At 39.0% G+C, this 16,672-nt stretch overlaps 1 protein-coding gene across 4 annotated transcripts in view; it reads right to left on the reverse strand.

Moving 5' to 3' along the window:
• Positions 1 to 16,672, reverse strand: part of PGM2L1 (phosphoglucomutase 2 like 1) — a 109,667-nt gene that overhangs the window by 13,087 nt on the left and 79,908 nt on the right. For all 4 annotated transcript variants that reach the window (XM_034995485.1, XM_034995486.1, XM_034995484.1 and 1 more), the window contains 2 exons: positions 13,697 to 13,780; positions 551 to 744 (listed from right to left, as the gene is read on the reverse strand). In XM_034995485.1, coding sequence (XP_034851376.1) covers positions 551 to 744; positions 13,697 to 13,780 — 278 coding nt within the window. The remainder of the gene's footprint in view (positions 1 to 550; positions 745 to 13,696; positions 13,781 to 16,672) is intronic.

Raw genomic sequence — 16,672 nt, forward strand, 5'->3', positions numbered from 1 at the left:
TACTCCACAATTCATCTATTTAAAGTGTACAGCTCAGTGGCTTTCACTATATTCATGGAGTTATTCAACCATTATACTATAATCAATTTTAGAACATTCTCATTATCCCCAAAAGAAACTCTACCCCAGAGCTGCCACCCCCTAACACTCCCATTCCTCCTAGCCATAGGCAATCACTAGCCTCTGTCTGTTTCTGTCTCTGTAGATTTGCCTTCTCTGGACATTTTATATAAATGGAATCATACAATATGTGGTCCTTTGTAACTGGCTTCTTTCACTTAGCATGTTTCCAAAGTTTATCCATGTTGTGGTACGTATCAGTATTTCTTTTTACAGCTGAATAATATTTCATTGTATAGATATACCACAGTTTATTTATCCATTCATCAGTTGATGGATATTTGGGTTATTTCCACCTTTTAACTATGGTGATTGGTACTATTTAGCTATACTTTTAATATAATGAACAGACAACACATTTTTATCTCTATTTCTTTATTTGTTAATCTTATTATATGGTAATGCTATCCCTACATTCCCATTTGGATACCTGTGAAAACAGATCTTTTTAAGATCTTCCATGTATCTTCTGCAAATGTCCTGCAGAGGATCTCTCTTCAGTGGGCTGGTATCCACTAAATTATCATTCCAGGAACCATTCCAAGGTTCCACACATTCTTCGATACATTTCAGAATTTCTTTATCATGAGGAGATGTGATCTGAGCACCAGTTTCCCAATAAACCTAGGTGAGAGGTAAATACAGCTATAAGTACGTGAAATGTTGCCCAGATATTTTTAGCTACAGTAGAGATATTTGGCTTTATAAAGAAGCATCCCAAATTAATTAAGTAGAAAATATCAACATGGGACCAACTTAATACCAAAGGATGTTGATGATAATGATGCTACAGGTACTCTTCAATAAAATGATTATGTATTGGGGAGAAAAGATGGCAGAGAAGGGGACCCTATTCCAACTGGTCCCCGGAATTGAGCTGGATATCTACCAGACCACTCTGAGCACCCACGAAATCAGCCTGAGATGTAAGAAGATCTGGATCTCTACAAACAGAATATTGCAGGCAGTTGGTTTCGAGGTACCAAGTGGGTAGCCGTGGTTCCGTGGGCAGATATCGGAGGATAAATGGCAGCGGGAGGGAGCCTGGCCGTGGGGATCCTACACCGCTGGTGCACGATAGCCTCCCGCGCTGGGGACGGGCACAGACTCGCAGACCGATAGCAGCGGGGAAAGGACTTTAGGGCAGACCCCAGGACGGAAACCGGAGCGGCAGGGTCATGCCTGTGAACTGGGAGCAGCTGGCGGTTTTAGAAGCACAAAAGGCAGAGATGTGCCCTGACCTGGAGGCAGGACTGGGGTGCTGCGGAGGGGTGCACAACCCAGGACGCTGCAGTTTATAGCAGCACAGACAGAACGGAGATAGTGTGGCCTGGAGAGCTCACTGAAGAACAGACTGCGATCTCTCTGCTCTGAGGCAGAGGGTTGGAAATGGTCTCTTCTGCTCTGACTTGCGGAAGAGACGCAGAAAGCCACCAGGGAAAGCCGCCAGAGAACAAAAGCCCCCAAAACTGGTTACCACTGAGCCCATCCCCTGCCACGGGGGGCAGGGCAACTCTGCCCAAATAGGGTTGCCTGAATAACAGCATGGCAGGCCCTTCCCCCAGAAGACAGGCTGGGAGAACAAGAGGCCAGCAGCCCTAAGGTCCCTAGAAAACAGGTGCATCTTACTAGGGTTCTGGTCAATAATTTGGACTCTATACATTCCTTTAACCACCCATCAACAGAATGACTAGGAGGAGGAACCCCCAAAACAGGAAAGACTCAGAGATTATGACTTATGCTGCAGATTTACAAATGGATGCAGATATAACCAAGATACTGGAGACGGAATTCAGGCTAGCAATTGTGAAGACAATAGCTAGAATGAAGAAATCAATTAATGGCAACATAGGGTCTCTAAGGGCAGAAATGAAAGCTGGATTGGCAGAACTTAAAAATGCTATCAATGAGATCCAATCTAATCTAGATAATCTAACAGCTAGGGTAGGTGAGGCAGAAGAATGAATTAGTGACCTGGAAGACAATAGATAAAAAGGGAAAAGAGGAAGCCAGGGAAAAACAACTCAGAATCCATGAAAATAGAATCAGAGAAATAAGTGACACCATGAAGCGTTCCAATGTCAGAATTATTGGAATTCCGGAGGGAGTGGAGAGAGAGAGAGGACTAGAAGATATATTTGAGCAAATCGTAGCTGAGAACTTCCCTAATCTGGGGAATGAAACAAACATTCGTGTCCTAGAGGCAGAGAGGACCCCTCCCAAGATCAAGAGATTCCTTATGTACAGAGGGAGGAACATCACAATAACGTCAGACCTATCCACAGAGACCTGGCAAGCCAGAAAGGCCTGGCAAGACATATTCAGGGTACTAAACGAGAAGAACATGCGGCCAAGAATACTTTATCAGCAAGGCTTTCATTTAGAATGGATGGAGAGATGCAGAGCTTCCAAGACTGGCAGAAACTGAAAGAATATGTGACCACTAAGCCGGCCCTGCAAGAAATATTAAGGGGGATTCTATAAAAGGAGAAAGACCCCAAGAGTGATATACAACAGAAAGTTACAGGGACAATCTATAAAAACAGCGTCTTCACAGGCAATATGATGACAATTAATTCATATCTTTCAATAATCACTCTCAACGTGAATGGCCTAAATGCTCCCATAAAACAGCACAGCGTTGCAGATTGGATAAAAAGATAAGATCCATCCATATGCTGTCTACAAGAGACTCATTTTGAACCTAAAGATACATCCAGACTGAAAGTGAAGGGATGGAGATCCATCTTCCATGCCAGCGGACCTCAAAAGAAAGCTGGGGTAGCAATTCTTGTATCAGACAAATTAGATTTTAAACTAAAGTCTGTAGTTAGAGACACAGAAAGACACTGTATCATTCTTAAAGGGTCTATCCAACAAGAAGATCTAACAACTGTAAATATCTATGCCCCCAACATGGGAGCAGCCATCTACTTAAGCCAACTGTTAACCAAAATAAAGAGTCATATTGATAACAATACGTTAATTGTAGGAGACCTCAATACTCCACTCGCAGCAATGGACAGATCATCTAAGCAGAAAATCAACAAGGAAACAAGAGCTTTGAATGATACATTGGACCAGATGGACCTCATAGATATATACAGAACATTCCACCCTAAAACAACAGAATACTCTTTCTTCTCGAGCGCACATGGAACTTTCTCCAGAACAGACCACATACTGGGTCACAAATCAGGTCTCAACCGATACCAAAAGATTGAGATTATTCCCTGCATATTCTCAGACCACAGTGCTTTAAAACTGGAACTCAATCACAAGAAAAAATTTGGCAGAAATTCAAACACTTGGAAGCTAAAGACCACTCTGCTCAAGAATGTTTGGGTCAACCAGGAAATCGAAGAACTTAAACAATTCATGGAAATCAATGAGAATGAAAACACATGGGTCCAAAACCTATGGGATACTGCAAAGGCGGTGCTAAGGGGGAAATACGTAGCCATCCAAGCCTCACTCAAAAAAATAGAAAAATCCCGAATTCACCAACTAACTCTACACCTTAAAGAACTAGAGAAAAAGTAACAAACGATGCCTAAGCCACACATTAGAAGAGAAATAATTAAGATTAGAGCAGAGATCAATGAATTAGAAACCAGAAACACAGTAGATCAGATCAATGAAACTAGAAGTTGGTTCTTTGAAAGAATTAATAAGATCGATAAACCACTGGCCAGACTTACCTAAAAGAAAAGAGAAAGGACCCAAATTAATAAAATTATGAAAGGGGAGAGATCACGACTAACACCAAGGAAATAGAAACAATTATTAGAAATTATTATCAACAACTATATGCCAATAAACTGAGCAATCTGGATGAAATGGAGGCCTTCCTGGAAACCTATAAGCTGCCAAGACTGAAACAGGAAGAAATTGACAACCTGAATAGGCCAATAACCAGTAACGAGTTTGAAGCAGTGATCAAAAACCTCCCAAAAAACAAGAGTCCAGGGCCTGGTGGATTCCCTGGGGAATTCTACCAAACATTCAAAGAAGAAATAATACCTATTCTACTGAAGCTGTTTCAAAAAATAGAAACAGAAGGAAAACTCCCAAGCTCATTCTATGAGGCCTGCATTACCTTAATCCCCAAACCAGGCAAAGACCCCATCAAAAAGGAGAATTTCAGACCGATATCCCTGATGAATATGGATTCTAAAATCCTCAACAAAATCCTAGCTAACAGGATCCAACAATACATTAAAAGGATCATCCATCACGACCAAGTGGGATTTATCCCCAGGATGCAAGGGTGGTTCAATCAATCGCAAATCAATCAATGTGAAAGACCACATTAATAAGAGGAGAGAGAAGAACCATACGGTCCTCTCAATTGATGCAGAAAAAGCATCTGACAAAATTTATAGCATCCTTTCCTGATTAAAACTCTTCAGAGTATAGGGATAGAGGGAACATTCCTCATGTTCATAAAATCCATCTATGAAAAACCCACAGCAAATATCATCCTCAATGGGGAAAAGCTGAGAGCCTTTCCCTTAAGATCAGGAACACGTCAAGGATGCCCACTCTCGCCACTATTGTTCAACATAGCACTAGAAGTCCTAGCAACAGCAATCAGACAACAAAAAGAAATAAAAGGTATTCAAATTGGCAAAGAAGAAGTCAAACTTTCTCTTTTCGCAGATGACATGATACTTTATGTGGAAAACCCAAAAGATTCCACCCCCAAATTACTAGAACTCCTACAGCAATTCAGTAATGTGGCAGGATACAAAATCAATGCACAGAAATCAGTTGCTTTCTTATCCACTAACAATGCAACTGTAGAAAGAGAAATTAGAGAAACGATTCCATTTACAATAGCACCAAAACCCATAAGATACCTTGGAATAAACCTAACCAAAGAGGTAAAGGATCTATACTCTAGGAACTACAGAACACTCATGAAAGAAATTGAAGAAGACACAAAAAGATGGAAAAATATTCCATGCTCATGGATCGGAAGAATAAACATTGTTAAAATGTCTATGCTACCCAGAGCAATCTATACCTTCAATGCCATCCCGATCAAAATTCCAATGACATTTTTCAAAGTGCTGGAACAAACAATCCTAAAATTTGGATGGAATCAAAAAAGACCCCGAATCGCCAAGGAAATGTTGAAAAAGAAAAACAAAGCTGGAGGCATCACGTTGCCCGATTTCAAGCTATATTACAAAGCAGTGATCACCAAGACAGCATGGTACTGGCACAAAAACAGACCTATAGACCAATGGAACAGAATAGAGAACCCAGATATGGACCCTCAACTCTATGGTCAAATAATCTTCGACAAAGCAGGAAATAACATACAATGGAAAAAAGTCTCTTCAATAAATGGTGCTGGGAAAATTGGACAGCCACATACAGAAGAATGAAACTTGACCATTCTCTAACACCATTCACAAAGATAAACTCAAAATGGATGAAAGGCCTCAATGTGAGACAGGAATCCATCAAAATTCTAGAGGAGAACATAGGCAGTAACCTCTTTGACATCACCCACAGCAACTTCTTTCAAGATACATCTCCAAAAGCTAGTGAAACAAAAGCAAAAATGAACTTTTGGGACTTCATCAAGATAAAAAGCTTCTGAACAGCAAAGGAAACAGTCAGCAAAACAAAGAGGCAACCCACAGAATGGGAGAAGATATTTGCAAATTGACACTACAGATAAAGGGCTGGTATCCAAGATCTATAAAGAACTTCTCAAACTCAACACCCAAAAAACAAATAAGTCAAAAATGGGCAGAAGACATCAAAAGACACTTCTCTGAAGAAGACACACAAATGGTTAACAGACACATGAAAAAATGTTCATCATCATTAGCCATCAGGGAAATTCAAATCAAAACCACATTGAGATACCACCAGTTAGAATGGCAAAAATGGACAGGGAAAGAAACAACAAATGTTGGAGAGGTTGTGGAGAAAGGGGAACCCTCTTACACTGTTGGTGGGAAGGCAAGTTGGTACAGCCACTTTGGAAAACAGTGTGGAGGTTCCTCAAAAAATTAAAAATAGAGCTACCCTATGACCCAGCAATTGCACTCCTGGATATTTACCCCAAAGACACAGATGTAGTGAAAAGAAGGGCCATATGCACCCCAATGTTCATAGCGGCAATTTCCGCAATTGCCAAACTGTGGAAAGAGCCAAGATGCCCTTCAACAGATGAATGGATAAAGAAGATGTGGTCCATATATACAATGGAATATTACTCAGCCATCAGAAAGGGTGAATACCCAACTTTTACATCAACATGGATGGGACTGGAGATTATGCTAAGTGAAATAAGTCAAGCAGAGAAAGTCAATTATTGTATGGTTTCACTTATTATTGGAACATAAGGAACAGCATGGAGGACATTAGGAGAAGGAAGGTAAAATGAAGGGGGGTAGAAATCAGAGGTAGAGATGAACCATGAGAGACTATGGACTCTGAGAAACAAATAGAGTTTTAGAGGGGAGGGGGGCGGGGGGATTGGTTAGCCTGGTGATGGGTATTGAGGAGGGCATGTACTGCATGGAGCACTGGGTGTTATACGAAAACAATGGATCATGGATCGCCACATCAAAAACTAATGATGTACTGTATAGTGACTAACATAACATAATAAAATTTAAAAAATTTAAAAAAAAATAAAATAATTGAAAAAAATAAAATTAAAATTAAAAAAATGATCATGTATTATTTTCACTTTTAGAAGTATACTTTAATAACAACACAAGTAAAATATATCAGGGCATCATTAATGACAACATATTAATATGCATATGCCATAGTATCCAATCATACTCTTAGAGCTTATAACTATATACTAAAAATAATCTAAGAAATCATGGATATCTGTAAAATTTGATACTATAAAATTTTAGCATTATAAAGTAGTTCTGCAATTAAGAAGAAATTATTTTTCAGATATAAAGTAGAATATATGTCACACCAGATAAAGTCTGTATCAGGAAAGATAATTGGCATGTTAATTATTACATATACATTTCAGTATATGTGTTTTCAGTTCTTAATGAATGAAAATACATTCCATTAAGCTGTCAGTTTGCCAAGTAGCTTGATCAACAAGACATTAGAAACAGTTAACAAAGAAAAGCAAGAAAATGTATTTCTATAATTCATAGGATCTCAAAGTTAGAAGGGACTTTGCTTAGAGAATATCTATAATGACTTCTACCATATATATGACAGGACTACCCTCTTTTGCCTTGTGAATGAAGGAAAGAATAAATTTGAATATGTACTATGTACTAAGCTCTGTGCCAAACAAGATGGTAGACTAGATGACCTGAAAATTCTTCTCTTTATACAAACACCTTAAAATGTTAACTAATGTCAGAAAAACATTATCTAATGGGGCGCCTGGGTGGCTCAGTTGGTTAAGCGACTGCCTTCGGCTCAGGTCATGATCCTGGAGTCCCGGGATCGAGTCCCGCATCGGGCTCCCTGCTCGGCGGGGGGTCTGCTTCTCCCTCTGACCCTCTTCCCTCTCATGCTCTCTGTCTCTCATTCTCTCTCTCAAATAAATAAATAAAATCTTAAAAAAAAAAAAAAAAGAAAAATCTTATCTAAAATGCATAGCTTAGTTCATAAGAAGAAAAGGGAAACTCCAGGCAATGGGAAAATAGGAAAACCAGAGTGACATAATGCTGTGAGCTGATGGTGTGACTGCCCAGGGTTTGGGAACTGTCCATTTATCTGGTTTTTGAGTTGTAATGCCCATGTGGAACATAGGAAATTGGGAGATCTGAGACTCCCTCCACCCCCACCCCCACCATCAGTGGAAAGACAGAATAGAAGTTCTGCCCACTAATTATAGAAAAGTGTTGAGGAAGCATGTCTATTCTTCTGGGGTATTAAAAACTTTCAAATCTGAGGTCTCAGTTAACACAGAAAGTGCTCCCAGTCAATGAAACTCCTGGTTCCTGCAAAAATTAAAAAAACAACCAAAAACTGCTCTGAGTGATGTTCCCACATTCCAAGGCACAATAAAGATTCTATCCATAGGCCCTAAAGGCCTATGAATGAAAATTTATAAAACATGAGAAAAAACGCCTAGCCTTTCTCCTTTCCCATTTCTTCTTGTCTTTGTATATGGATATGATGCCTAGAGGTACAACCATTATACGATGTTCACACTTGAAAGAAAGGCCAAAAAAACTGCAGAGATGAAAGGCCCAACAACACTGAGCTACAGAACCCTGCCAGCAGCCACCTACCTCTGGACTTTATCTGTGAAAAATAAACTCCTATCAGCTTAAACCATTTTTGTGGGTTTTCCAAACCTGTAGCAGAAACAATCCCTATCTGATTTAATAACAGAAAAATCCATGCAACAAAACATACCCATGAACAAACTTTAAAAGAAATATGAAAAGGGGCGCCTGGGTGGCTCAGTTGGTTAGGCATTTGACTCTTGATTTCATTCAGCTCAGGTCATGATCTCAGGGTCGTGAGATCAAGCCCCACCTTGGGCTCCACGCTGGGCATGGAGTCTGTTCAGGATTCTCTCTCTCACGCTCCCTCTGTGCCTCCCTTTCCCCCGCTCTCTCTCTCTAAAAAAAAAAAAAATTCTTAAAAGAAATATGAAAGACCTAGTAAAAATTATTTAAAATGTTACTGAAGTATGTAATAGAAGTCTTGAAAGAATAGAAAGATACATCCTGTTCATGAATAAAGAGACTCAAAAAATATTATAAAAATATTGAAGCTTCCTTCCATTAATCTATAAATGAAATATGATACCAATACAAATGCCAAAATAACTTTTTTTTCCCCAAATGGAAAAAATATCATAATACCATGCATGGAAAAATATAAATAAAGTCAAAGTCAAATGAGGATATGGGGGGAAAATACCTGCAAAACAGATGACCAAGAGCTATTTTTTACATATACAGAGTTCCCACAGATCACTCAGAAAAAGAGCAACAACCCAAGAGAAAAATGGACAAAACCTTTTACAGACATCTGAGGAAAGGGAAAACAAATATCATGCAAATAAATGAAAAGATCCTCAACCTTACTTATAAAACAGGTGCAGATTAAACATAACATTTTCACCTATTTGATTGGCAAAGACCAAAATGATAATATGGAAGGTATGGGATAAAGACCCTCACACACTCTCAGTGAGAGTATCAATTGGTGCAACCACCTTGAATAGAGAGTGACAAATTTTCTTTCATATCTCTTTGACTCAAAAGTTTCACTTCTAGAAATTTACCCTATAGATCAACAGTGCCATAGAAATATAATGTGAGCCACAAATGCAAGCCACTTATGCAATTTTAAATTTTCTAGTAACCACGTTAAAAAAGATAAAAGAAACAGTTGAAATTAACAGTAGTATACTTCATACAGCCCAATATAGCCAAAATATTATCATTTCAATATGTAATCAATATAAAATTCATTAAATATTTTACATTCTTTCTTCATACTAAGTCTTTGAAATCTGGTGTGTATTTTACGCTTTCAGTACACCTCAATTCAGACTAGTCATATTTTAAATGTTCAATAGCCATAGGTGGCTAGTGGCTAGGATATTGAACAATGCAAATATAAGATGAAAAGAATAAAAGCAACAGCTAACATTTATTGGGCACTAAGCATTTTTCATGCAATATCTCCTTTAATCCTCACTCTCACCCTATAACCTTGGTTCTATTATTATCCCTAGTATGTTGATGAGGAAACTAAAGCACAGAGAAATGAACTTGCACAGGGTCACAAAGCTCTGAGCGGCACAGACAGGGTTTATTTATTTATTTTTAAAGATTTTATTTATTTATTTGAGAGTAAGCAAGCGAGAGAGCACAAGCAGGGGGAGCAGCAAGGGGAGCGGCAGAGGGAGAGGGAGAAGCAAGCTCCCCACTGAGCAGGGAGCCAGATGCGGGGCTTGATCCCAGAACTCTGGGATCATGACCTGAGCCAAAGACAGACGCTTAACCGAGGCGTCCTACAGATAGGTTTTAAACCCAACCCATAGTCCTAACTACTATTCTATACTTATTATATAAATCTACTTGCACATATGAACGAAGACATATGTAGAAGAACATTCTTTGTAGCACTGTTTATAAGTAGCAGAAAATCAGAAATAAATGAACTGTTCACCAACAGAGGTTTGGTTAAATAAATCAGGATTACGGGGAGGCTGGATGGCTCAGTCGGTTAAATGTCCAACTCTTCATTTCAGCTCAGGTCATGATCTCAGGGTCATAAGACTGAGCCCCATGTGGGGCTCCACGCTCAGTCTGGAGTCTGCTTGAGATTCTCTCTCTCTCTCCCTCTCTCTCTGCCCCTCCTCCCACCCATGTGTTCTCTCCTTGCTGATCAGGGAGCCTGCTTCTCCCTCTTCCTCTGGTTCCTCTCTGCCCTGCTTGTGTTCTCTCTCTCTCAAATACATATTCTTTAAAAAAGATAAATAAAATAAAATAAATCAGGATTTGTTATATAGATTTTTAAAGATGAATGATCCTATCAATTGATTGATTGAGAGAATGATCTCTAAGATTTTTTCATACTGTTGTGTGGAAAATGCAAGGTGCAGAACACTCCATATAGTACTCCACCATTTATGGAAAAAAAATGTGGGAGTGACAAATAGATATATGATTACAAGTGCTGGGGGGTAACTAAAACCAGAAATAGTATTTGCTTCTGAAATGGGGTACGGGGGGTGGGGAAAGGAATGGGAGAGATATTCTTCACTGTTTATATACTATTTAACTTTTATCCTTTTTACCTTGTGCTTATATTTTAAGAAAAAAAAAAAAAAAAAAACAACCTTTGAGGCTTTCCTATGTGACAAATATGTTTACCAGCAGTGAACATCAAAACAGACTAAGTCCCTTCACCCATGAGTTTATATTGGAGAACAGGGTTGGAGAAGGTCAAACAAACAAGTCAATAAAGAAACAATTCATCCTCAAGATAGCAGATAATCAGAAACAGTGATAAGCTCTGTGAAGGAAATAAACAAGATGATGAGAAAGTCACTGAGGAAAGCCACTTCAGATAAGTGGCCTGGGAAGGTCTCTTCAAGGAAATAACATCTGGGCAGGAACCTGAACGATGTAAATAAACAAATCTGCAAGATGAAGGCAAGAGCAATGCAAGCAGAGGCAAAACCATTTACAAAGGCTCAGAGATGGGAGAGGGACTGGAGGATGAAGGAACAGAAAGAAGCGGGAGTGTGATAGAACGCAGTGAGGACAGGAATGAATGAAATGAGGTTGGAGAGGTAGGCAGGAGACAGTCCTGTAAACCCGAAAATGGATTTTAGGAAGAACAATGGGAGCAGCGGGGAAGACACAAGCTAGGATGCTGCAGCTCTGACAGAAGATGACAATGCTTTGGAATGGTGGAGGCAGAAGAAGTGAGCAGAAGCAAACACATTCCAACATACCTTTTTTTTGAAGCTAAATGTGATTTGCTTTGTTTTATTAGAAAAAATACTCAGGCAAGGTCTACAATCATCGGTCAATTAAGAATGACTTACAAGAACATGAGGCAATAAAATAAAAAATACAGGTACAAACTATATATCTGAAACACTTCTATTTGGCAATTTTATAACAAATCAAAATTTTAAAAGAACAAAGGAGATTGCAGATTACTTCGTAGATACAGAATAAAGCAATCGATGAAGTGCTTAAGCAAAAGAAAACAAAAAAAAAGTAAAACACACTGCTTTTCTTTTCTTTTCAAAAATAAAATCACATTTGCTACAGATCAAATGGATAATACCCTTATTAAACAACCATTCCAGAATGTCTTCTAGTAGCAGTGCTTTTATTTGCACTTCATTTAATTTTATATGACTCATTTCATGTATACAGCTCTTTACCCCACTGTTAACGAATAAAGTCTCCCATAATTTTTATTCTTTTAAAAATTTTTTAAAGTAAATGAGAAATGACTTATGTATCATGGAACCTTTCCCATTTCCCAACATACCTTTTATTTTATTTTTTTAAAAGATTTTATTTATTTATTTGACAGAGACACAGTGAGAGAGGGAACACAAGCAGCGGGAGTGGGAGAGGGAGAAGCAGGCTTCCCGCCGAGCAGGGAGCCCGATGTGGAGCTCGATCCCAGGACCCTGGGACCATGACCTGAGCCGAAGGGAGATGCCCAACGACTGAGCCACCCAGGCGCCCCCCAACATACATTTTAGATGTAGAATTTGTAGAACCTGTTTGTGGGTTAAATGTTAGGAGCAGAGGAAAAGGAGTGATCGAGAATAACTTTTCGTTTTTGTTTGGGTGGGTGGTAGTGCCAATTTACAGAGACCAGGAAGAATGGGGGAGGAACACATTGGGGTGTGTATGTGAGAGGCTGTGGGGGAATTAAGATCGCTATTCTAGAGACAGTAGCTCTGAAATGTCTGTTAGACATCCCAATGGATATCAAGTAGACACAGCTGGATTTAGGAGTCTGATCTGATGCTCAGAGGAGAGATCTGGGTTGTCAGCTCTCTTTGACAGTCAACTTCTCCTTCCCTGCAATTCTCTTTTTCTCCCTTTGGTTTTGATGGCACTGATCTCTCCTGGTCTTTCTCTATCTCCAGCACTTCTTCTTTCTCCCTTGCCTTAAAGTTGATATTCCCTAGCAATCCCTTTTGGGCTTGTTTTTTACTATCTACTATCTATCTTATCTGATAGATAAGCCACTTATCTGAGTAAAAGACTTCCAAATACCCTTACATGTTCTAATACATATGATGGCCCCCAAATCTGTAACTTCAGCTTAGATTTCTCCCCCAGGCAACAGATCTATGTATCCAGTTGCCTACAGGGTGTTGCTACCTGGTTGACCCACAAATACCTCAAACTTAGTATGTCCCAAACTGAATAATCATTTCTTCTTTGCCTGTGTGCATGGTAACACTACCCATTTAGCTAGCCAGGGCCCAAATCTTAAATTAGTATTAAATATTCTTTTCCCTAGTAAAACAGAGCTCAGTGTACCTGAAAGACCTTCCATACAAGAAGAAAACCAAATATAAGGCCATGCACTCATCACCCAGGAGCTCCAAACACTGGCTCAATAATGTGCTGTATCCTCTGCCATTTTTCACCCTTCTCCACCCTGCTTTCTGCCATGGATGCTGACACATCACATGGATCCTATGGCCAATGGGGCATCCCAGTAGAAGACTGGAGGGAAAGGAGAGTAAGATCAAGGTACTGTTCCTCTGGCTCTCCTCCTGCAAACTCTCATTCTTTAAGTTCACAGTACAATATGATTTTGTTTCTAAAATGGTAGATAGGGTGAATTTGGGGATAGGATAGGGAAATCAAGGGCAGGAAGATGCTAGAAGCAAAAAGACCACTGAAGAGATTTTTCATAGTGTCCATGTTGAGAAGTAATAAGGGTCATTAGGGAAACATCCTTTGAGGGCTGGCTTTCATGTTTTTATCTGCCTGTCCCCAACATCTAAGCCTGCTCCTCAGCGATGAGAATATACTCAGCACACATTATTTAAAAAAATAAGAACTGTGAAATAAGCAAAGATCAGGAGTCTAAGGTTTACCTTGTATCCATTATCTTCTTTGCGGTTGTGAGAAGCAGTAATCATCACACCTGCAACTGCTTTGAGCTCCTGGACTGCATATGGCTGAAAAAAACAGTAACACCATAATTCCATTTTGCTCTCCAGCTACTTACACATTTGACATAAGAATAACCTTGAGTAAATAACAGGAGACGACATTAAGACATAAATAGCCTAAAACTTCAACAATCAACTCCAGATACACTGGGTACGATATAGCTAAAGCCATCTAACTGTTAGGTCACCAATAGCCACCTAACTGATAGACTGAATGGCTTTTTCCTCCTAGTCTAATTTACCTTAGTCCTATAAACTTTTCTTTTTCTTTTGTTTATTTAACAGATATTTAAGGAACACTTACTATATGCCAGACTCTAGAAATATGAGTGATGAATAGAATCTTAAAAATGTTAGTGTTGGAAGTTAATTTAGGAATCATCTAATCCATCATATTTTACACATTATAAAATCGTAAGGGAGAAGATTCAAGGGTAGAACAACATAGGTCTACTGACTTCCAATTTGAAGATCTTTATATATACTCCATGACCTTTATAACATAATAGGTCAAGTCACCACCTTCTCTCCCAAAGTTAATTCCCAGGTTGGATTTACCTTTTTCTCTGTAGTAGCTATTATTTGTCAGCCTAGGATATACTCCCTACCCTTCTACCATCACTTCTGATTTCTCTTCTCCTGGCCGTAGGGAACAAAAGATCCAGGTCTGATCAGAGTAACTTATTCCCTTGATGATATGATTCAGAGACTGGCTCATAACCACCCAAGCCTGGTCAGAGTCCTTTCCCAAGATGTTTCTTCCGCAGCCAGTCAAAGAGAATTGCCAAGGAGGACCACTAAAAATATCTTCCCTACATACCAGAGCAAATCTACCTGTACTGAGAGAGGAAGGCCAACACACAGGAATTGATGGTAGTTGAATTTGGCAACCCAATGGCAGAATCCTACAGACATGGTCTAGATTCCTGGAACCTCTCTGTTTTCTGTCATTCATTAGAGCTAATTGCTTAGTGATTCCTTCAATTCTTTGAGCCACTCAACACATTTCCAATGAATCACTAGAATGGTTTATAGAGATATTATCTATTCCTCAAACATTTGAGAAAACTTGCCTATAAAATGATTTGTACCTGCCATTTTTAATTTGAGAAGATTTAAAAAAAAAATACCAGTTGAATTTATTTAATGATTACAGGTCTCTTCGGGTTTTCTATTTCTTATCAGTTTCGATGTATCAATTATTCTAGGAAATTGGCCATTTCATCTCAGCTTTCACATTTATTTGCATTATGTTCAGAATACTGTGGTTTTCTTAATCTCTACTGTATGTATTATGCTCCCTTTTAATTTGTCTTACCTTTTTTTCTTGAGCATCCTTGCCAAAGGTTTGTCTATTTTTATTAGTCTTTCAGTGAGTCAACTTCTGCTTTTAGTCATACCCTGTTTTTAAAATTTTTCTATTTAATTGATTTTTTCCTCAGACCTTCACTATTTTCTTTTACTTTATTTAGATTTAGTCTATTTTGATTATAACATACTAAGCTCGTTATTTTTTCATCTTCCCTTTTTCTAATATGTTAAGGCTATATATTTCCCTTGAAGTAGGGCTTTAGTTATAGTCTATAATTTTTGCTATTTATTATTTTCACTGTGGCTCAGTTTCAAATACAGGTAGTCCTTGCTTTGCAGTTCCAATACACATGAATTTCTGATACCATATTTTAGTTAAATAACACCCAACAACACAGTCTCCCAACAACACATTCAAATTTCAGTTACCATGGTATATTAACTGTGAGAAACTGTATCAAGTGCAAACTTGCTACCTCTTCAGTCCACAAATAATATGTGTGTATATAAGAGATCCATCATGATCGGTGACCAATCATGTCACTCTGTTAAAGTCTGCCAGTGATCTGTGCATCTGTTATCAGCTCTCAACAGACAGCAAAGCATGTAGTTGTGTTGCCTCCTTAACTCCTGGTGATAAATCCATGGGATAGTTTGCAAAAATGGATAACTGAAAGAAGGAACTGGCCAAAAAAGATGACAGTGTAGAAAAGGAACAAAAAGTGACAACAATGGAAGGGAAATTTGAATCAAACATAAATGGAATTACAGAAAAACATAGCTGGGAATGTTGACATAGCTGTCATTCAAGAGACTCTAGATGTGCACCCAGATGAGCTTAGTGTAGGTGAACATATGGATATAAATGAGGAATGTGGTTGGGATGAAAAGGATGAAGATGTCCCAGGGGAAGTGATATTGGCAAAAAAATTTCACATTAAGGAACTCTCAGAGAAAAATCGTAACATTGAAAGTACAGTGGATAAAATATGGGAAGCTGATCCAAACTTATAAGGGAATGTGACAATTCACCAAGACATAGAAAGGATGCTCACTCATATTAAGTTATAAAACAAAAAGCACATACTGTTTATACTTTTTTTTTGTTATAAAGGTATCCTTTCTTTCTTTTTTTTTTTTTAAAGATTTTATTTATTTATTTGACAGAGAGAGAGACAGCGAGAGCAGGAACACAAGCAGGGGGAGTGGGAGAGGGAGAAGCAGGCTTCCCGCTGAGCAGGGAGCCCAATGTGGGACTCGATCCCAGGACCCTGGGATCATGACCTGAGCCGAAGACAGACGCTTAATGACTGAGCCACCCAGGCGCCCCTCTTTTTTTTTTTTTTAAGATTTTTATTTATTTATTTGACAGAGAGAAACACAGCGAGAGAGGGAACACAAGCAGGGGGAGTGGGAGAGGGAGAAGCAGTGAGCAGGGAGCCCGATGTGGGGCTCGATCCGAGGACCCTGGGATCATGACCCGAGCCGAAGGCAGACGCTTAACGACTGAGCCACCCAGGTGCCCCAAAGGTATACTTTCTCTATCTATCTATCTATCTATCTATCTATCTATCTATCTATCTATCT

This window comes from Mirounga leonina, unplaced genomic scaffold, assembly GCF_011800145.1.
Source record: "Mirounga leonina isolate KUSES-001 unplaced genomic scaffold, KU_Mleo_1.0 Mir_92, whole genome shotgun sequence".
NCBI lineage: Eukaryota > Metazoa > Chordata > Mammalia > Carnivora > Phocidae > Mirounga > Mirounga leonina.